Source organism: Rhinoraja longicauda, chromosome 31 (assembly GCF_053455715.1).
Source record: "Rhinoraja longicauda isolate Sanriku21f chromosome 31, sRhiLon1.1, whole genome shotgun sequence".
NCBI classification, from domain to species: Eukaryota; Metazoa; Chordata; class Chondrichthyes; order Rajiformes; family Arhynchobatidae; genus Rhinoraja; species Rhinoraja longicauda.
Genome location: NC_135983.1, coordinates 22734759 through 22758071, shown reverse-complemented (window position 1 = coordinate 22758071; position 23313 = coordinate 22734759). Strand labels below are relative to the sequence as shown.

Below are 23313 nucleotides of genomic sequence, written 5' to 3'. Positions count from 1 at the left end.
CTGAGGCAGAGAATTCCACAGATTCACAACTCTCTGACTGAAAAAGTTTTTCCTCGTCTCTGTTCTAAATGGCCTACCCCCTTATTCTTAAACCGTGGCCCCTTGTTCTGGACTCCCCCAACATTGGGAACATTGTTTCCTGCCTCTAACGTGTCCAACCCCCTTAATAATCTTATACGTTTCGATAAGATCCCCTCTCATCCTTCTAAATCCCAGTGTATACAATTCCACACAGTCACCACCACCCCCCTGACTAAAGAAACTCCTCGTCTCCTTTCTAAAGGTATGCCCTTTCATCCTGAGCCCCTGGTCCTACACTCCCACCAGTGGAAACATCCACTCTCTGTTTCTTTTTTTTTTTTTTCCTAATCAGATGTGCAGCACTTTGGTCAACGTGGGTTGTTTTTAAATGTGCTATACAAATAAAATGGACTTGACTTGACTTGACTCTCTCTCCCCACATTTCCCTGGGGAGCTAGCTCAGTGTTTCGCCCAGTTCTCCATTCCACAGCTGACCCTCGCTGAAGCTGCTAAGTTTCACTATCTCAGCTGACACTCCAGGGATCTCCCCTCCAACCCCCGCCTTGACTCCATGCGGGATATGTTGTTTTGCCTAGGTAAGTAGCAGTGGACTTTCCCCATAAGTGTTTCGGGAAGTGAAATTAAGCTGAGATTTGAACGTCTGCCTCGGCGTTGGTTGGTTGGTTGGTTGGTTGTGTTGGTGGGGGTTGTTTTGTGCAAAGGCGAGGAAGCTGCGAGCCTTGTTTGTCGTCCTGGGGTTGATGGAGTGAGACGTTCCGGTTGAACCTGCTCTGTCTGACTTGCTCCTCCTGTCGATGGGAGCCCTGGGCTTCTGCCAAGCGGGCGCTTATCCCGTGTACGTCCTCTGCTGCCTCCTCGCCGCCTATCTGCTCAACCAGCTTGATCGCTATGTCCTGGCCATCGTGATACAACCGCTGGCGCAGGACCTGGAGTTTGGGGATAGGAGTTGTCTTTCGGCCGGGACTGCAGAAGGGACCTGGGTGCACTGCCGGAACGCCAGCTCCCAAGAGAGGTGAGAAGATCTGGTGGGGGTGGGGGTGAGGAGGGGGTGGGGGTGAGGAGGGGGTGGCTACAAGAGCTGGCAACGAGAGCTGGCAACACGAGTTCCACCTGGAACCTCCATTCTGCTCCTTACCAGATATGCTGAGTGTTCAATAGACAATAGGTGCCCAAAGGAGTAGGCCACTCGGCCCTTCGAACCTGTACGCACCGTCATTCAATGTGATCATGGCTGATCATTCTCAATCAGTACCCCGTTCCTGCCTTCTCCCCATACCCCCTGACTCCGCTGTCCTTAAGAGCTCTATCCAGCTCTCTCTTGAATGCATTCAGAGAATTGGCCTCCACTGCCTTCTGAGGCAGAGAATTCCACAGATTCACAACTCTGTGACTGAAAAAGTTTTTCCTCATCTCAGTTCTAAATGGCCTACCCCTTATTCTTAAACTGTGGCCCCTTGTTCTGGACTGCCCCAACATTGGGAACATGTTTCCTGCCTCTAACGTGTCCAACCCCTTAATAATCTGTGTGTGTGTGTGTGTGTGTGTGTGTGTGTGTGTGGGGGGGCAGGACTTAAGGTTGGGGAGAAGTGTCTTGACTCGAAACGTCACCCATTCCTTTTCTCGAGATGCTGCCTGTTATTCCAGCATTTTGTGTCTATTTACGGTTGACACCTGCATCTACAGTTCCTTCCTACACATTAACAGCATTTACCATGACTGGGAAATGAGAGAGGGGTGAGGAATGGCGTTGGAGGAGCAGTGGTTGGGGTAACGGTTCAAGATTGAGATTGGGTTGAGATTGTACCATGAGTGCGATTTGGAATAAACTGGGTTGTATTGGAGAGACTCAAGTGGCGATTCCACCTTGGGCGGCACAGTGGCGCAGCTGGTAGAGCTGCTGTCTCACAGCGCCAGAGGCCCGGGTTCAATCCTGACCTCTGTGTGTGTGTGTGTGTGTGTGTGTGTGTGTGTGTGTGTGTGTGTGTGTGTGTGTGTGTGTGTGTGTGGAGTTTGCACGTTGACCCTGTGACCCCCTGTGGATTTCTTCTCCCCCCACATCGCGAAGACATGCGGTGGAGATTGAGTAGAGAGTGGACGTGTCAGTGGAATAGCATGGAACTAGCCTGAACCAGTGATCGATGGTGGGCCGAAGGGCCTGTATCGTTCCACGTTACAAAAAAAGACACAAGGTGCTGAAGTAACTCAGCGGGTTAGGCCACATCATAAGGTCATAAGGAATGTGTCGTGGTTTCAACCAACCAACCGAAACTCTGGCAATGTCGGAAGCGAGAGAACAAGATGAGGGAATAAGGTATCAGCGACAATGTGCGTGATGGATGCTTTGGGAAAAGCCGGACAGGATGAATGTCCAGCGTGGGACGTTTGTCTGAGCAGGAGTGGGGTCAGATCACGATGGCCTGGTGCTGTGGTGGGCTGGGCTGGGCTGGGCAAGGGAGAGGAGGACTGGGGGGGGGCAGCTTTAAACCAGGCCAAGGCTTGTGGAAACAGGAAGATTATTTTCACGGGGGGGGGGTTTCAACCAAATTAAATAGAACTAGGAAGTACCTTTGTGGTTTATCATGTCTGAACTCGAGAAAATAGCAGGTGTTGGTAGATGAAACGTTGGGAAATTGAAATGACAATAGAAATAACTTGTATCTTTAGAAATATGATCAGCAAATGCTGAAATGTGCTGCTGAAGGGCATCAAAGTTTAAGGGGAGAAGGCAGGAGAATGGGGTTGAGGGAAAAATAGATCAATTGTGCTGGAATGGCGGAGCACTCGATGGTTAAAAAATGGCCTAAATCTGCTCCTTTGATTTACGGTCACTTAAATCACAAAGCACTCGCTAACTGATGGTCTTTTACCAGAACTAATTTTGTGCAAAAAAAAAAGGTACACGCAGTCTGAAGAAGGGTCTCGACCCGCAACGTCGCCCATTCCTTCTCTCCTGAGATGCTGCCTGACCTGCTGAGTTACTCCAGCATTTTGTGAATAAGTACACGCAGTCCAAGTGATTTTAGGCACAGATTGGGGATGAATGATTGGGGGCAGGGGTCGGGTGGGTGGGGTGGGTTGGGGTGGTGGGTGGGGTGGGGTGGTGGGTGGGGTGGGGGTGTGGGGTGGGGTGGGGGTGTGGGGGGGGGGGTGTGGAACTACTGGCTGGAGCAATAAGCGGAACGTGCTCATTCACTGTCCAAGTTGGGCTGTGTGAGAGGTCTCGATCTAACCACTCGTCAGAAGTGGTTGGAAGCACAGTGTTCCACTGAACTCCCTCCTGATTCAGGCATTCACTTTCCAAGTGTGGAGGGTTTGACATTGCAGCCACCTCACACTGAAGTGAGGTTGCCACCACCGAGCCTAATTGCTAGTGGGTGGTAATACTCTTGAGCAACACACAAAGTAACTCAGCGGGTCAGCCAGCACATGTGGAGGGAATGGATAGGTCCCTCCACAGATGCCTCCTGACCTGTTGAGTTACTCCAGCACTTTGTCCTCCAGGCAAGATTCCAGCATCTGCTGTTCCTTGTGTCTCCATGTAATGTTCTTGATTTTGTTACAAGACCACAAGACATAGGGGCAGAATGAGGCCATTCGGCCCATCGAGTCTGCTCTGCCATTTGAACACGGCTGATCTATTTTTCCCCTTTTCCGGGTCCGTGCTGACCAGTGATCCCCGTACACAAGCACCATCCTCGGGACAATTTTACCGAAGACAATTAACCTACAAACCTGTATTTTTGGAGTGTGGGAGGAAACCGGAGCATCCGGACAAACCCAGATGGTCACGGGGAGAACGTACAAACTCCGTATTGACAGCACCCGTAGTCAGGATCGAACCTGGGTTTCTGGTGCTGTAAGGCAGCAACTCTACCGCTGCGCCACCGTGAGACCCATCTTCCTCATTTCCACTCTACAATGAATTTTGCAGTCAGTAAGTTCCCCCTATTTGGTTTTAGTTTCTCTTCTATCTTTATATTTTCTCAGTTTCCTCTGCTATAAACTGATACAAAATACACGTTGGGTGACTCTACCGTTAATGTACTGATAAAACACACTGGAATAGATTCTCTTGAATAGAGACCAAGAGCCAACTCTGAGCCGGGAGGCTATGACCAGCTGGTGTATACGCAAGCGTATAACCAGGGGAAGAGAAACATAGAAAATAGGTGCAGGAGTAGGCCATTCGGCCCTTTATGGTCATGGCTGATCATCCAAAATCAGTCTGAAGAAGGGTCTCAACCCGAAAAGTCACCCGTTCCTTCTCTCCCGAGATGCTGCCTGACCTGCTGAGTTACTCCAGCATTTTCTGAATACATCCAAAATCAGTACCCTGTTCCTGCTTTCTCCCCATACCCCTTGATTCCGTTAGCCCTCAGAGCTATATATAACTCTCTCTTGAAAACATCCAGTGAATTGGCTTCCACTGCCTTCTGTGGCAGAGAATTCCACAGATTCACAACTCTCTGGGTGAAAAAGTTTTTCCTTATCTCAGTCCTAACTGGCTTAACCCTTATTCTTAAACTGTGACCCCTGGTTCTGGACTCCCCCAACATCGGGAACATTTTTCCTGCATCTAGCCTGTCCAAACCCCTTAAAAATGTTACATGTTTTTATAAGATCCATTCTTTCTTTTAGAAGGGCCAATTGGGGATGAAACAGGCAATTTGTGCAGAGATTTGGGAATATAGCTGAAGTCTTAGACAAATATTTTCATCTGTACTTACCATGGAGGACATTGTAGTTGGAGAATTCATATATAACATATAACAACTACAGCATGGAAACAGGCCTGTCCGGCCCTACCAGTCCACGCCGACCATTCTCCCTGACCTAGTCTCATCTACCTGCACTCAGACCATAACCCTCCAATCCCCTCCTATCCATATACCTATCCAATTTACTCTTAAATAATAAAATCGAGCCAGCCTCCACCACATCCTCCGGAAGCCCATTCCATACAGCCACAACCCTCTGAGTAAAGAAGTTCCCCCTCATGTTACCCCTAAACCTTTGTCCCTCAATTCTGAAGCTATGTCCCCTTGTTGGAATCTTCCCCACTCTCAAAGGGAAAAGCCTACCCACGTCAACTCTGTCCGTCCCTCTCAAAATTTAAAAAACCTCTATCAAGTCCCCCCTCAACCTTCTACGCTCCAAAGAATAAAGACCCAACCTGTTCAACCTCTCTCTGTAGCCTAAGTGCTGAAACCCAGGCAACATTCTAGTAAATCTCCTCTGTACCCTCTCCATTTTGTCGACATCCTTCCTATAATTTGGCGACCAGAACTGCACACCATACTCCAGATTCGGCCTCACCAATGCCCTGTACAATTTCAACATTACATCCCAACTTCTATACTCGATGCTCTGATGGTCGAGGAACGAGGGGATTTTAGACAAATTACTATTGGAAAGGCTACAACATTAGATCCACTTATTGGGTTCAATAGTGCGTAACTCCCTGGGGCTTTCTCAGGCTCATCTCTGACACACTCGCACATCTTTGGTCGGACTTTACTGGCTTTACCTTCCCATATCGTGTGTCTGCACACTGTAAATGGCTCGATTGCAATCATGTATTGTCTTTCCGCTGGCTGGTTAGCACGCAACAAAAGCTTTTCACTGTACCTCGCTCGGTACACGTGACAGGAAATGAAGCAGCTGAAAACTGAACTGAACTGCCGAGTGAGGGAAGGGAGACCTGGCAAAAAGTTTCAAATATTCTCTGACAACAGAACAGATGCCAGAGAGGACAACCCTCAGGATGCAAGGGAGGGCAACTAACTTTATTCAAGAAGGGCCGCATGGAAAACCCAGATCATTAAAACGATATATAGAACAGTAGAGCGCAAGAGCAGGCCATTCAATAGACAATAGGTGCAGGAGGAGGCCATTCGGCCCTTCGAGCCAGCACCGCCATTCAATGTGATCATGGCTGATCATTCTCAATCAGTGCCCCGTTCCTGCCTTCTCCCCATACCCCCTGACTCCGCTATCCTTAAGAGCTCTATCTAGCTCTCTCTTGAATGTATTCAGAGAATTGGCCTCCACTGCCCTCTGAGGCAGAGAATTCCACAGATTCACAACTCTCTGACTAAAAAAGTTTTTCCTCATCTCTGTTCTAAATGGCCTACCCCTTATTCTTAAACTGTGGCCCCTGGTTCTGGACTCCCCCAACATTGGGAACATGTTTCCTGCCTCTAACATGTCCAACCCCTTAATAATCTTATACGTTTCAATAAGATCCCCTCTCATCCTTCTAAATTCCAGTGTATACAAACCTAGTCGCTCCAGTCTTTCAACATATGAATTCGGCCCATGATGTCTGTGCCGAACATGATGCTAAGACCAACTCTTATATGGCTGCACATAATCCATATCCCTGCATTCCCTACAATCCATTTGTCTGAGGTCAGGTCCAGACCTGAAATGTCACCTGTCCATGTTCTCCAGAGATGTAATGTTGAGGCTCTAGTAAGGCTGCATTTTGGAATATTGTGAGCAATTTTGGGCACTATCTGAGGAAGGATGTGCTGGCTCTGGAGAGGGTCCAGAGGAGGTTAACGAGAATGATCCCAGGAATGAGTAGGTTAAGCTATGATGAGCGTTTGTCGGCACTGGGCCTGTACTCGCTGGAGTTTAGAAGAATGAGGGGGGACCTCATTGATACACAGAATGGTGAAAGGTTTGGAAAGAGTGGGTGTGGAGAGGATTCTTCCACTAGTGGGAGAGTCTAGGACTAGAGGTCATAGCCTTAGAATTAAAGGACGATCTTTTAGGAAGGAGATGAGAAATTTCTTTAGTCAGAGGGTGGTGAATCTGTGGAATTCTTTGCTACAAAAGGCTGCAGAGGCCAAGTCAGTGGATATTTTTAAGGCAGAGATAGATTGATTTTTGAGGTTTCAGAGGTTATGGGGTGAAGGCAGGAGAGTGGGATGAGGAGGGAGAGATAGATCAGCCATGATTGAATGGTGGAGTAGACTTGATAGGCCGAATGGCCTAATTCTACTCCTATTCCTTATGACACGATGAGGCCTAACTCCAGCAGGTTGTGTCTTTTTTTGCCTGTCCAAAAATCAATGTATAAACATATTTCCTGTTGGCTGCTGTATTATTCACAAGTTTATCTGGCAGGTATTTCTTGAAGAGCAACTAGGAGAATGAACTAAATGGAATGCACAAGATGATGGCAGATAGAAATGACTACAGGTACGCCCTGGACAGTCTGTGAATGTTGGATAATGGATTAAGGCGGAAGATGAGAGGGTGTTTGAATAGTCAGTGACCATTCGTAGGAGAGTGTTGTGGAGTGGTAGCAGCATAATTTTAAATGAGTGAAAGAGGCAGAGGCACACAATGGCTGTGAGCTCTGTGCTTTTTACATTTTTTTAAAATAACCAAAGCTATTATCTCTTCCCAGCTGCCTCTCCCTCCACAGTGCGAACCAGACACAAGATTGTCAATGGAACTACGATGGAACTGGATGGGAGTATCAGATCATGGCTGGTCCTGTCTTTGTCCTTATCTACACCTTGACAGGTAAGTGCTTAATCAAGCAGTGTTGTCGAACGCACCAAGCACATCGGTGTTAGCAAGTGAAGCTTGGAGACGCATTTGATGTTCTGGATCTGTGTGATTTAGGAACCATTGACTCAACTGCTGACTGAATGGGACATGGCATCAGATGGCATCGGTGCTGGGGCGATGCTGCTCCAGGTTAGGGAGGCGACAGGTGGGAAGCCACCTGGTTTGGTACAGGTACGGTGGACTGGTGTAGGTACAGTGGGTACAGGTACAGGTGTAGTGGGCTGGTATAGGTAGTTGTTTGGTACAGGTGTGGGCTGGTGTAGGTACAGTGGGTTGGAACAGGTATGGTGGACTGGTGTAGGTATAGTCGTTGGTGCAGGTGTAGTGGGCTGGTGCAGGTGGTGTGTGCTGGTGTAGGTACAGTGGGTTGGTACAGGTGTAGTGGGTTGGTATAGGTACAGTGGGTTGGTATAGGTACAGTTGTTTGGTACAGGTGTAGTGGGCTGGTATGCGTACAGTGGTTTGGTACAGGTGGTGTGGGCTGGTGTAGGTACAGTGGTTTGGTACAGGTGTCGTGGGCTGGTGTAGGTACAGTGGTTTGGTACAGGTGTAGTGGGCTGTTGTAGTATAGTCATTGGTACAGGTGTAGTGGGCTGGTATACGTACAGTGGTTTGGTACAGGTGGTGTGGGCTGGTGTGGGTATAGTCATTGGTACAGGTGTAGTGGGCTGGTGTAGGTATAGTCATTGGTACAGGTGTGGTGTTTGGTGTAGCGACAGTGGTTGGTCGAGGTGCGGTGGGCTGGAGAGCTGGTGTAGGTACCGTGGTTGGTACAGGTGTAGGTTGTTGTAGGTACAATGATCGATACAGGTGGTGTGTGCTGGTGTAGGTACAGTCTGCTGGTACACATGTGGGCTGGCGTAGCCTCAGTAGATTGATATAGGTGTGCTGGGTTGGTGTGGGTACAGTGGTTGGTGCTGGTGTAGGTACAATAGTTGTTACAGGTGTGGGCTGGCGTAGCTGCAGTGAAGTGGTGCAGGTGTGGTAGATTGGTGGTGGTCCAGTAATTGGTACAGGTGTAATGGGCTGATGTAGGTACAGGTATGGTATGCTGGTGTAGGTACTGTGGTTGGTACAGGTGTGGTGGGCAGGTAAGGGTGCAGGTGCTGAGGGCAGGTGCAGATGCAATGGGTTGGTGTAGGAATGGTGGGTGGTACAAATAGAATGGGCATGCATGGTTCTACAGCACAGGAGAGCAGGAGTCAGCCAGCAAATGTGTCCTCCAGATCCCACACAGATGGAAGTCAATTTTGGACTGGCTAAGTCCACATGGAACAGGGACTGAAGAAGGGTCTCGACCCGAAACGTCACCCTTTCCTTCTCTCCAGAGACGCCGCCTGTCCCGCTGAGTTACTCCAGTATTTTGTGTCTACCTTGGAGGAACAGGGACTTGCTTATCTCTGTGTCCAACACGCGATGTTTCGTTGCTAGACACAAAATGCTGGAGTAACTCAGCGGGACAAGGAAGATAGACACAAAATGCTGGAGCAACTCACCGTGACGTTTCGGGTCAAGACCTTTCTTCAGAGAAGGGTCTCGATCCGAAACGTCACCCATTCCTTTTCTCCAGAGTTGCAACCTGTCCCACTGAGTTACTCCAGCATTCTGTATCTGTCTTCGGTGTAAACCAGCATCTGTGGTTCCTTCCTGAGGACGTTACACAGCCTCTACGTTTGAGTGGTGTTGTGTGTTGCAGTGTTTGAGTCGGAGTTTTTCCAATGTTGAGATCTTTCCCCCCCCAGCATCTGACTGCAACACTTTAATATTCGATTCCTGCTCGTTCTTGTCGCAGGGATTGTCGTTGGGTTTATGGCGGATTCTGTGAACCGGAAGAATTTCCTGGCGGCCAGTCTCTTCCTCTGGAGCCTGATGACGTTTCTGATGGGCTTTGCCAAGCGATACTGGCACCTGGTGCTGCTGCGTTTTGGGCAAGGGATCAGGTGATGCCAGCACACTCCGTTTAGAGATACAGCGCGGAAACAGGCCCTTCGGCCCAACGATCTCCGCACACTGACACACTATCCTACACAAACCAGGGACAATTTTACATTCATACCAAGCCAATTGACCTACGAACCTGAAGTCTGGTCTCGACCTGAAACGTCACCCATTCGTTCTCTCCAGAGAAGCTGTCTGTCCCGCTGAGTTACTCCAGCATTTTGTGTCTGTCTTCGGTTCAAACCAGCATCTGCAGTTCTTTCCTTAACCTACAAACCTGTCCGTCTTTGGAGTGTGGGAGGAAACCGAAGATCTTGGGGAAAACCCAGGCAGATCATGGATAAAATAGACAATAGGTGCAGGAGTAGGCCATTCACTGTGATCATGGCTGATCATCCACAATCAGTACCCTGTTCCTGCCTTCTCCCCATATCCCTTGACTCCGCTGTCTTTAAGAGCTCTATCTAACTCTCGCTTGAAAGCATCCAGAGAATTGGCCTCCACTGCCTTCTGAGGCAGAGAATTCCACAGAGTCACAACTCTCTGGGTGGAAAAGTTCTTCCTCATCTCTGTTCTAAATGGCCTACCCCTTACTCTTAAACTGTGGCCCCTGGTTCTGGACTCCCACAACAAGGTCACGGGTAGAACGTACAAACTCCAGACAAACAGCACCCAGAGTCGGGATCGAACCGTGTATGGAGGGTCAGGGGATGCCAGGGCCACTTGATTTGAAAACTAACATTGAAGGGTTACAATAGGATAAAGCAGAGACCGTTCCGATCGGTCAAACCAGGTGACGGTGATTCAAGATGATTCAATGTTATTCAAGGTGATGGACACAAGGGTTGAGGAGGATGGAATTTTCTTTCTTGTATTTGTCACCCAGATGCATCAATTGACCAGATGGGAATAGAATTCTGTAGCAACTTGCAGGAGGGAAGTTAAGAAGGGCCCATAGCTCTGTGTCAAGGACACTGGAGTGGATCCTGAAGGACATTCTTGCTATTGAGGGAGTGCAGCGTAGGTTCACCAGGTTAATCCCCGGGATGGCGGGACTGACGTATGATGAAAAAATGGGTCGACTGGGCGTGCATTCGCTGGAATTTACAAGGATGAGAGGGGATCTTACGGAAACATATAAAATTCTTAGAGGATTGGACAGGGTAGATGCAGGACAAAATGTTCCCGATGTTGGGGGAGTCCAGAACCAGGGGTCACAGATTTAGAATAAGGGGGTAAGCCATTTAGGACTGAGATGAGGAAAAACTTTTTCACCCAGAAAGTTGTGAATCCATGGAATTCTCTGCCACAGAAAGCAGTGGAGGCCTATTCACTGGATGTTTTCAAGAGAGAGTTAGATTTAGCTCTTGGGGCTAAGGGAATCAAGGGGTACGGGGAGAAAGCAGGAACGGGGTACTGATTTTGGATGATCAGCCATGATCATATTGAATGGCGGTGCTGGCTTGTTGGGCCGAATGGCCTACTCCTGCACCTATTTTTCTATGTTTCTGTTTCTACATCTTATTGGCAGCTCCTGGAAGTGAAGGCACGGGCACAATGCATTGCAAGGCTTTCTCTGTTCTGGCCGATTGCCTGAAATCATGAAGTTTCCTTTGTTGCGACCTCTGTTTTCATCACCTGGTGTCCCCTTTCTCTCAGTGAGGCGGGATGCACGCCGTTTGCCATCAGCCTGATAGTGGACTACTTCCCCAAGGTGACTCGAGGCTCGGCCATCGGATTCTACAACTGGGGCATCTACGCAGGCTATAGCCTCTCCTACGCTATTGGCAACTACGTCACCAGAGCCAACATCCTGGGGCAGGTATGGATCCTCTCCTGTCCTGGCAATAGACAATAGGCGCAGGAGGAGGCCATTCGGCCCTTCGAGCCAGCACCACCATTCAATGTGATCATGGCTGATCATTCTCAATCAGTACCCCGTTCCTGCCTTCTCCCCATACCCCCTGACTCCGCTATCCTTAAGGGCTCTACCTAGCTCTCGCTGGCATGCTTGTACCCACCGTCTCTGGCTGAACCTTTCCCTTTGGGGCGGCACAGTGGCGCAGCTGGTAGAGATGCTGCTTCACGGCGCCAGAGACCCGGGTTCAATCCTGGCCTCCGTGCTGCCTGTACGGAGGTTGCATGTTCTCCCTGGGCCAGCGTGCGTTTTTGTCCAGGTGCTCTTGTTTACACCTTTACCATTCAAGAATCCGACCATCTCCGCCTTAAAAATACCCAATGGTGTGACCGCCACAGCCGTCTGTGGCAATGAATTCCACACGTTCACCAGCCCCTGACCAAAGACACTCCTCCTCGCCTACTTACTCATGGTACGTCAACAACACCTTCTGGCCACAACCAGCTCCATACAATTTGGCAGTTGTACTACATTCCCTATACTACATTACTGGATCAAAGGAGTCAATAGACAATAGACAATAGACAATAGGTGCAGGAGTAGGCCATTCAGCCCTTCGAGCCAGCACCGCCATTCAATGCGATCATGGCTGATCACTCTCAATCAGTACCCCGTTCCTGCCTTCTCCCCATACCCCCTAACTCCGCTATCCTTAAGAGCTCTATCCAGCTCTCTCTTGAAAGCATCCAACGAACTGGCCTCCACTGCCTTCTGAGGCAGAGAATTCCACACCTTCACCACCCTCTGACTGAAAAAGTTCTTCCTCATCTCCGTTCTAAATGGCCTACCCCTTATTCTTAAACTGTGGCCCCTTGTTCTGGACTCCCCCAACATTGGGAACATGTTTCCTGCCTCTAATGTGTCCAATCCCCTAATTATCTTATATGTTTCAATAAGTTTAATAAGATCCCCCCTCATCCTTCTAAATTCCAGTGTATACAAGCCCAATCGCTCCAGTCGTGGAGTAAAATAGCACCAAAGCAGGCCCTTCAGCCCATTGAGTGGATGCTGACCATCAACCAACCTATCGTGCTGATCGTGCTTTAATCCGGCCAGCTGGTCCACTTAGTCCGAGCCAGCGATGATGTAAAGTTGGACAGAATTGACCAAGGGAGGGTTATGTATAATTACACGTGGGAAACGCCATCGGGGAGAGAAGGATGGGTTTTTGTTTTGCTGTTGGTGGTCTCTCCTGGGTCATAGGTTCACGAGTTGCAGGAGCAGAATTAGGCCATTCGACTCAACAAGTCTACTCCGCCATTCAATCAGGGCTGAACTATCATTCCCTCACAACCCCATTCTCTTGCTCTCTCCCCATAATCCCTAACACCCGTACTGATCAAGAATGCGTCATCAGTCTGATGAAGGGTCTCGACCCGAAACGTCACCCATTCCTTCTCTCCTGAGATGCTGCCTGACCCGCTGAGTTACTCCGGCATTTTGTGAATAAATACCTTCGATTTGTACCAGCGTCCGCAGTTATTTTCCTACACGAGAATGTGTCAATGTACTCCTTAAACATACCCGTTGACTTGGGGATCCTGTGCCGTCTGGGTTCACCTGAGCAGGCTGGTTAGGGTGTGTGGCGGGGCGGTGCAGGAGTGACGCTGTGCTTGTTTCAGGGCTGGAGGTGGGCGTTCTTCGTCAGCGCTCTCCCCGGGTTTGTGGTCAGTGCCGTCCTGCTGCTGTCGGTTCGCGAGGCTCCGTCCAGGAAGGGCAGCACCGCGGCCGGGCTGGGCCTCAGGCACAAGCTGGTGCAGGGCCTACACCCCTTCCTCAGGCCTGCACTCCTACTCTTCTCCTTCGCCGGCTCTGTCAGGAATGCAGGTAAGTGAGTGGGGGAGAGAGAGAGAGAGAGAGGGGGGGAGGGAGAGAGAGAGAGAGAGAGAGAGAGAGAGGGGGCGGGGAGGGAGAGAGAGAGAGAGAGACAGAGAGACAATCCCGAGCCAAGACAGAGTCAGAGGTGGGCGACACAGTGGCGCAGCGGTAGAAACATAGAAAATAGGTGCAGGAGTAGGCCATTCGGCCCTTCGAGCCTGTACGCACCGCCATTCAATATGATCATAGCTGATCATTCAACTCGGTATCCCGTACCTGCCTTCTCTCCATACCCCCTGATCCCTTTAGCCACAATGGCCACATCTAACTCCCTCTTAAATATAGCCAATGAACTGGCCTCAACTACCTTCTGTGGCAGAGAATTCCACAGATTCACCACTGTCTGTGTGAAAAAAAACTTTCTCATCTCGGTCCTAAAAGACTTCCCCCTTATCCTTAAACTGTGACCCCTTGTTCTGGACTTCCCCAACATCGGGAACAATCTTCCTGCATCTAGCCTGTCCAACCCCTTAAGAATTTTGTAAGTTTCTATAAGATCCCCCTCTCAATCTGGTGCTATTAAGGCAGAGTTGCTGGACCCTCTGAACAGCACCACAGACCCGGGTTCAATCCTGACTACGGGTGCTGTCTGTACAGAGTTTGTACGTTCTCCCTGTGACCCCATGGTTTTCTCTAGGTTTCCTCCCACACTCTGAAGATGTACAGGTTTGTAGGTTAATTGGCTTTGGTAAGTTGTAGAATTGTCAATAGACAATAGACAATAGGTGCAGGAGTAGGCCATTCAGCCCTTCGAGCCAGCACCGCCATTCAATGCGATCATGGCTGATCACTATCAATCAGTACCCCGTTCCTGCCTTCTCCCCATACCCCCTCACTCCGCTATCCTTAAGAGCTCTATCCAGCTCTCTCTTGAAAGCATCCAACGAACTGGCCTCCACTGCCTTCTGAGGCAGAGAATTCCACACCTTCACCACCCTCTGACTGAAAAAGTTCTTCCTCATCTCCGTTCTAAATGGCCTACCCCTTATTCTCAAACTGTGGCCCCTTGTTCTGGACTCCCCCAACATTGGGAACATGTTATCTGCCTCTAATGTGTCCAATCCCCTAATTATCTTATATGTTTCAATAAGATCCCCCCTCATCCTTCTAAATTCCAGTGTATACAAGCCCAATCGCTCCAGCCTTTCAACATACGACAGTCCCGCCATTCCGGGAATTAATCTAGTGAACCTACGCTGCACGCCCTCCATAGCAAGAATATCCTTCCTCAAATTTGGAGACCAAAACTGCACACAGTACTCCAGGTGCGGTCTCACCAGGGCCCGGTACAACTGTAGAAGGACCTCTTTGCTCCTATACTCAACTCCTCTTGTTACGAAGGCCAACATTCCATTTTGCAAGTGTGTAGTTTACTGGACAGGTTGATCGCTGGTCAGCGTGGACTTGTCGGGCTGAAGGGCCTGTTTCCGCGCTGTGTCTCTAACGTCTAAAGATGTTTTATTGTCATATGTACCATGAGCGAGACCATGAAATTCTTGCATGGTATGTATTAACAGGTATGTAAATATGACACACATAGATAATATATAGTAAGCAAAAAAAAACAATAAATTAATAATCCCCTCAAGAAAAATACTAGTGACACAAAAAACCAGAAGTCCTTCGTGTAATCAAAGATGATCCATGGTTTAGGCTGATGTTGTGTGATATTCAAGAACCGGATGTTTGCCGGGAAGAAGCAGTTTTCTGAACCTGGTGGTCAAGGTTTTCAGACACTTAAACCTTCGTCCCGATGGCAGGAGTGAAATGAGAGCGTGGTCAGGGTGGTGTGGGTCTACCATGATGCTGGCTGCCTTGGTGAGGCATCGCCTCCTCTCCATCCCTTTGATGGTGAGGAGGTCAGTTCACGTGATTTTAGATTTAGATTTAGATTTAGAGATACAGCGCGGAAACAGGCCCTTCGGCCCACCAAGTCCGCGCCGCCCAGCGATCCTCGCACATTAACACTATCCTACACAAGCTAGGGACATTTTTTACATTTACCCAGTCAATTAACCTACAAACCTGTACGTCTTTGGAGTGTGGGAGGAAACCGAAGATCTCGGAGAAAACCCACGCAGGTCACGGGGAGAACGTACAAACTCCGTACAGACGGCGCCCGTAGTCAGGATCGAACCTGGGTCTCCGGCGCTGCATTCGCTGTCAGGCAGCAACTCTGCCGCTGCGCCACCTTTGATGGGGCGGCTGCAGGATCATTTCTCACCTTGATCTGTTTTATTGCCCGAAATTCTCCTTTGAAGCAGCCTGAAAGAAAAGCCCAGTGGACCCTAGGTGTCTCAGTCCACATTGATATCAGGGTAGGTGAGGACAGGTCCAGCAGCATGCAATGCCCCAGGCACTGTGAGCAGCTTTGGGCCCCATTTGTATTCAAGAGCGAGTTAGATATATGTATATAGCTCTTAGGGCTGACGGAATCAAGGGATATGGGGAGAAAGCAGGAACGGGGTACTGATTTTGGATGATCAGCCATGATCATATTGAATGGCAGTGCTGGCTCGAAGGGCCGAATGGCCTACTCCTGCACCTGTTTTCTGTGTATCTATATCTGAATTGGGAGCAGTTTTAGGCTCCATATCTGAGGAAGAATGTGTTGGCGTTGGAGAGAGTCCAGATGAGGTTTACGAGAATGGTCCCAAGAATGATTGGGCTAACACATGAACATTTGACAGTACTGGGCCTGTAGTCGGTGGAGTTTAGAAGGATGAGGGGAGACCTCATTGAAACTTATCGAATAGTGAAAGGCCTGGTCAGAGTGGATGTGGTGAGGATGTTTCCACCAGTGGGAAAGTCTAGGACAAGAGGTCATGGCCTCTGAATAAAAGTACATACCTTAAGAAAGGAGATGAGGAGTAATTTCCTTTGTCAGAGGGTGGTGACTACGTGGAATTCATTGTGCCAAACGGCTGTGGAGGCCGTCAATGGAGATTGACAGATTCTTGATTCGTACGGGTGTCGGGGGTTATGGGAAGAAGGCAGGAGAATGGTGTTGAGGGAAAGATAGATCAGCCACGATGGAATGGCGGAGTAGACTTGATGGGCCGAATGGCCTAGTTCTGCTCCTATCACTGATGAACATGAAGGGAGTTCTGCACAGAGACTGCCAACTGGCCCACAAGGGCGAGAATTGATCCCAGCTGCGTTCCTGCTCCTAGATTAAAAATCCAGACACTGGGAGTTCAAAACTCGCGATGGACGGATTGGGGGTTAGAATTTCAGAATCTGTGGTTAAAAAGCTGGGACTAATAAAAGTGAGTATGTTGAGGTATTGTTATCAAAATACAACTGGTTCATTAAAATCCTTCAGAGAAGGAAACCTACTTTCCGTACCTTATTTACTGGCAGATCATAACTGGCCCATCGGAAATCTATAAAGTTAGTCACTAAATTAGGTTGAGGCTTATTATTGTCGTATGTACCGACAAACAGTGATAAACTTTGTTTTAGACATAGACATAGAAAATAGGTGCAGGAGTAGGCCATTCGGCCCTTCGAGCCTGCACCGCCATTCAATATGATCATGGCTGATCATCCAGCTCAGTAACCTGTACCTGCCTTCTCTCCATACCCCCTGATCCCTTTAGCCACAAGGGCCACATCTAACTCCCTCTTAAATATAGCCAATGAACTGGCCTCAACTACCTTCTGTGGCAGAGAATTATTATTTGCATGTTATTCAAACAGATCAGATATACCTGTACTCCAAAGACGTACAGGTATGTAGGTTAATTGGCTGGGTAAATGTAAAAATTGTCCCTCGTGGGTGTAGGATAGCGTTAATGTGCGGGGATCGCTGGGCGGCACGGACTTGATGGGCCGAAAAGGCCTGTTTCCGGCTGTATATATATGATGATATGATATGATATGATATGATATGATACCATACATAGATACAATCAGTTTCAACCCAAGTGCAATAGATGGAGCAAATGGGCGGATCCCCAGTGCAGAATATAAAAGGCGCCTTTCTTAAATGACAGGCATCTTCCAGGTTAATAGATCCTGTGTTCAACCTGTGAAGTAATTGAGTCATAGGGTCATACCGCTGCGAAGCAGGCCCTTCAGCCCAACTTGCCCATGCTGACCAAGATGCCCCTTCTATACTAATCCCACCTGCCTGCATTTGGCCCATATCCTTCTAAACTTTTACTATCCCTGTGTCTGTCCAATTGTCCTTTAAATGTTGTCGGCCCGCTGCGGACCTTTCACCGTCCGGCGCGGCCTGGAACGTGGCAACTTCAACAGCCTGACCGCGGGAGAAGACGGCAGGGGAAGAGAAAATACATTCTGGCCTCCCATCACAGTGAGGAGGTGACTGGAGGAGACTCACTGTGATGGATGTTTATTTTTTTTTTGTTTTGTGTTGGTTGTCATTGTGTGTGAAATTGTTTATTTTTATTGCTCTATTGCTGGACTGTGGGCGACCTTTCATTTCACTGCACATCTTGTATGTGTTTGTGACAAATAAACTTGACTTGACTAGTACCTGCCTGAACTATCTCCTCTGGCACCCATTCCTTCTCTCCCGAGATGCTGCCTGACCCGCTGAGTTACTCCAGCATTTTGTGTCTACCTCCTCTGGCAGCTCGTTCCGTACACCCACCACCCATTGTGTGAAGTGAGAGAAAGATGTGTGGTCAGTCGATGATTAGGGTCACTACATCTCACCGGGGTTGGGGGGGGGGGGGGGTGAATAGTGTTGGTGTTGAGATATTTTGTTTCCCATTTCCAGCAGGCTATGTTTGGGCCTACAACACCCAAGTATATTTCAACCTGTACTTCAGTGGCGTGGACGTGGGCCGCTGGTTGTCATGGATACCACTGGTGGGGGGCTGCATTGGAGCGGTCACAGGAGGGCTTATTTCGGATCATTTGGTCAAGAAAAGAGGCTTGACCGCACGCGTGTGGGTCCTGGTCTTCAGTCAGGTAAGCCTTGCCTCGTCCGCCATCACTCACACTGCAGGACTCTCTGTCATTTGGACCCAAGAAGGTTCCACTGAGGGATGTCAAAGCCTGAATGGTTTGGAAGGTCAAGCTGCACAATGGCCACTTATTAAAAAAATCAAAAATAATTTATTCAATTACGATACAGAATAATATTTCTGAATGCATTCAAGAGAGAGCTAGATAGAGCTCTTAAGGATAGTGGAGTCAGGGGGTATGGGGAGAAGGCAGGAACGGGGTACTGATTGAGAATGATCAGCCATGATCACGTTGAATGGTGGTGCTTGCTCGAAGGGCCGAATGGCCTCCTCCTGCACCTATTGTCTATTGTATTTACAATCGAAAACCATAATACAAAATCACCAAATTATCGAAGACTCAAAATTTTCATACAACTGTAATGCAATCCTTATGGAGTGTACATTCCACCCACCGCGGTGCCCAGCGGTCCCGGAAATCCCCCAGGGTGCCCGTGGACAGCGCGTAGTCCCGCTCTAACACCACCCGGGCGCGGACGTAACCCCAGCTCGGGCAGAGCCCTCTCCCGCCTGGCGCCGTGACTCGCGGACGGCCAGCTTGGCCAGGCCCAGGAGCAACCCAACCAGGACGTCTTCAACCCCACCCTCTGCCCAACGCACAGGGTGTCCAAAGGTGAGGACGGTGGGTGTGAAGTGCAGTCAGACGGCAAGGAGCAGCCCCTTTGGATACTGGAACACCACTGCACCGTTAGAGAGGGGCAGTACTGAGGGAGTGCCGCACTGCCAGAGGGGCAGTACGGAGGGAGTGCCGCACTGCCAGAGGGGCAGTACTGAGGGAGTGCCGCACTGTCACAGAGGGGCAGTGCTGAGGGAGTGCCGCACTGCCAGAGGGGGGCAGTATTGAGGGAGTGCCGCACTGTCACAGAGGGGCAGTACTGAAGGAGTGCCGCACTGTCACAGAGGGGCAGTACTGAGGGAGTGCCGCACTTGGTGGAGCGGGAGCACGTGGCCACTGGCTGGGTGAGGTCACGTGGGGCGCGGGGCGGTGATGTCACCCTTTGTCCCTTATTTGGGAGTGAGGAAGTTGGCAACCCTACTGATACAGGACAAGGGCAGTCCCGTATGGGACAAACTAATTTAGCCCAAAATATGGGATGTCCTGGCTAATAAGGGACAGTTGGAAACCCTATCTCAACACCACCCATGGTTTGCCCCGGTGCAGGTGTGTTTATCCAGTGCAGTCACAGTGAACAGTTACCCCCTCTCTCTCACTCTCTCTCTCACTCTCTCTCTCACTCTCTCTCTCTCTCTCTCTCTCTCTCTCCTACAGGTAGGGGCAGCCCCCTTTGTTGCTGGGGCACTCTGGCTGAAACCTCCATATTCCTTCATCTCCTTAATCCCGGCCAATATAATTGGTGAGTGTTTTTTTCTCCCCCAACTAAAAGACAATTCAGTTTAGTGATACACCGCGGAAACATGCCCTTCGGCCCCACCGACCAGCGATCCCCACACACTAACACTACCCTCCACCCACTGGGGACATTTCTTTCTTTACATTTACCAAGCCAATTAACCTACGAATCTGTACGTCTTTGGAGTGTGGGAGGAAACCGAAGATCTCGGAGAAAACGGTCACGGGGAGAAAGTACAAACTCCGTAGAGACAAGCGCCCGTAGTCGGGATCGAACCCGGGTCTCCGGAGCTGCATTCGCTGTAAGGCAGCAACTCTACCGCTGCGCCACCGTGACCGCCCTAACGTCAGGCATAATGTTAATCGGTTATTTATCATAACCATCGTAATGTTAATCAATTATTTACAAGAATAATATGTACAATACAAAACAATACCAACAAACCCACCACCAAGGCACAAAGTAAAACAAATATTCTTAAATATCAAACATACTGAAAATTAAACAACTGTGTCACAATCCTTGTTGAGGATGCATTCCAGCCCCCCCCCTCCCCCCCTCCATGGTGGCCAGCGGTCCCGGAAATCCCCCAGGATGCCCGTGATAATTGGTAAGTGTTGTGCGGTCAGAACTAGGATGAACTATCTGGAGAACGAGAGTGGTGCGTTGTATCCGCGTGTGAGGAATATGGGCAGGGGTAGTACTGGAGAGATCATAAGTGATGGGAGCAGAATTAGGCCATTCGGCCCATCAAGACTACTCCGCCACTCAATCCTGGCTGAACAAGCCCGTTCTCTGCCTTCTCCCCATAACCCCTGACACCCGTGCTAATCAAGAACCTATCTATCTCCGCCTTAAGAATTGCCATTGACTTGGCTTCCACAGCCGTCCGTGGCAATGAATTCCACAGATTCACCACCCTCTGACTAAATAAATTCCTCCTCATCTCCATTCTAAAGGTGCGTCCTTTTATTCTGAGGCTGTGACCTCCGAACCTAGACTCCCCCACTAGTGGACACATCCTCTCCACATCCACTCTATCCAAGCTTTTCACTATTTGGTAAGTTTCAATGAGGTCCCTCCCCCTCCCCTCCCCCTCAGTGGAAAGTGAAGTGAAAGGGGCAGAGAGAGGCAGGCACTAGGGCCAGGGCAGGAGATACCCACGATATTGCACCCCCAAGTCCATCCATGAAATCATTCACCATGATACTAACGCGTACAATTGCACAGTGTTTGTTAACGTCCAACTGCCTGTGCAGCCTGCTGGTCAGTTTTACACCACTACTTGTGTCTCTGTAGATGTTGGGAGCAAGTGAACGGGGGAGGATACTTTACCTGGGGAAAATCTGTGAGTCTGTGCCTGTTGGACATGTTATGTGTACGCCAAGCTTCACTGTGCATGGCATCAGTCTGAAGAAGGGTCTCGATCCGAAACGTCACCCATTCCTTCTCTCCCGAGATGCTGCCTGACCCGCTGGGTTACTCCAGCATTTTGTGTCCACCTTCGATTTAAACCATCATCTGCAGTTGTTTTTTTCCCCCTTCACTGTACATGGACTCCGTGTGCAAATGGAGAGGTTCAACACTGATTACCGTTTTAGTTTTAGAGACGCAGCGTGGAAATGTGCCCTTCGGCCCACCGATGTCTGCACCCGCCATCGATCACTAGTTCTATGTTGTTCCAGGTTCCCCTTCTCCACACGACGGACAATTTACAGAAGCCGGTGAACCCAGACACCTGCACGCCTCCAGAGACCGGATCACCTGGAGAAACCCCCCCTCCCCCCGATCACAGAGGAGAACGTACAAACTCCGTACAGACAGTGCCTGCAGTCAGGGTTGAACCCGGGTCTCTGGCGCTGTGAGGCAGCAACTCTACCGCTGTGCCACTGTGCCGCCGGGCTGGAGGGAGCCGGTGCAAGAGAATGTGGGCATACGGAGCATTGGTGCCCCACGAGGGTGTCGGGGAGGGTGTGTGTCCAGTGAGGGTCTGTGTGCAGGGGTTCTCTGTGAGCTGCGAGTCTCCGGTGATGTCGCTGAGATTAGGGTTTCGCTTGGTTTGACCTTTACCCTTTCTCTTTGCACCCCTCCCCCCCCCCCCCCCCCACAGGTGAGATGGGCATTGGGGTGGCACTGACCATCGTGGTGGAGCTGGTGGCGCCCGCGGTCCGCACTCCCGTGGTGGCCATCTACATCTTCATCATATCCAACATCGGTGGCAACGCCCCACTGCTGGTCACCCCCATCACCCGCCGGTGGAGCCTGCGCCTTGCCCTGCTGGTCCTGTGCCCTGGCATGTACGTGGCTGGTACGTCCAAGACCCGCCTCGTGGCACGCACGGCCAACACCCGCCTCGTGGCATGCATGCACGGCCAACACCCGCCTCGTGGCACGCACGCACGCACGCACACCCTGCAATGACAACACACGGAGCTGGGATGGCAGGACTTTCATATGAAGAAAGACTGGATAGACTCGGCTTGTTCTCGCTGGAATTTAGAAGATTGAGGGGGGATCTTATAGAAACTTACAAAATTCTTAAGGGGTTGGACAGGCTAGATGCGGGAAGATTGTTCCCGATTTATTCACAAAATGCTGGAGTAACTCAGCAGGTCAGGCAGCATCTCGGGAGAGAAGGAATGGGTGACGTTTCGGGTCGAGACCCTTCTTCAGACTGATGTCGGGGGTGGGACAGAGGAAGGATATAGGTGGAGACAGGAAGATAGAGGGAGATCTGGGAAGGAGGAGGGGAAGGGAGGGACAGAGGAGCTATCTGAAGTTGGAGAAGTCGACGTTCATACCACCGGGCCGCAAACTGCCCAGGCGAAATATGAGGTGCTGCTCCTCCAATTTCCGGTGGGCCTCACTATGGCACTGGAGGAGGCCCATGACAGAGAGGTCAGACTGGGAATGGGAGGGGGAGTTAAAGTGCTGGGCCACCGGGAGATCAGTTGCGTTAATGCGGACCGAGCGCAGGTGTTCAGCGAAGCGATCGCCGAGCCTGCGCTTGGTTTCGCCAGTCCAGAACAAGGGGTCACAGTTTAAGGATAAGGGGGAAGGAAGTCTTTTAGGACCGAGATGAGAAAGTTTTTTTTTACACTGAGAGTGGTGAATCTGTGGAATTCTCTGCCACTGAAGGTAGTTGAGGCCAGTTCATTGGCTATATTTAAGAGGGAGTTAGATGTGGCCCTTGTGGCTAAAGGGATCAGGGGGTATGGAGAGAAGGCAGGTACGGGATACTGAGTTGGATGATCAGCCATGATCATATTGAATGGAGGTGCAGGTTCGAAGGGCCGAATTCTTGTATTCTTGTGTATTCCTTTCCTCTTTCATCTCCTGTATCATTCCTCTCCATCCAGTGTGTATCTCGGGTATGGCACGTGCCCTGGTCTCCACTTGAAGGGGGGCTCCACTCGAAGGGCGGCTCCACTCGAAGGGGGGCTCCATCGAAGGAGGGGCTCCACTCGAAGGGGGTCTCCACTCGAAGGGGGGCTCCACTCGAAGGGGGGCTCCACTCGAAGGGGGGCTCCACTCGAAGGGGGGCTCCACTCGAAGGGGGGCTCCACTCGAAGGGGGAGCCACTCGAAGGGGGGCTCCA

The 23313-nt window shown here is 50.1% G+C and overlaps 1 protein-coding gene across 2 annotated transcripts in view; it reads left to right on the top strand.

The window, feature by feature from the left end:
- The first annotated feature begins 779 nt into the window (after positions 1-779).
- LOC144608321 (MFS-type efflux pump MSMEG_3705-like) overlaps positions 780-23313 on the top strand; it is a 51811-nt gene continuing 29277 nt past the window's right edge. The window contains exons 1-8 of one of the 2 annotated variants that reach the window (XM_078425962.1): positions 780-1054; positions 7463-7581; positions 9422-9569; positions 11227-11389; positions 13108-13312; positions 18117-18307; positions 19634-19718; positions 21826-22023. In XM_078425962.1, coding sequence (XP_078282088.1) covers positions 837-1054; positions 7463-7581; positions 9422-9569; positions 11227-11389; positions 13108-13312; positions 18117-18307; positions 19634-19718; positions 21826-22023 — 1327 coding nt within the window. In that variant the 5' untranslated portion in view covers positions 780-836. Of the gene's footprint in view, positions 1055-7462; positions 7582-9421; positions 9570-11226; positions 11390-13107; positions 13313-18113; positions 18308-19633; positions 19719-21825; positions 22024-23313 lie in introns of both variants that reach the window. The other variant, XM_078425961.1, reaches the window with a different exon arrangement.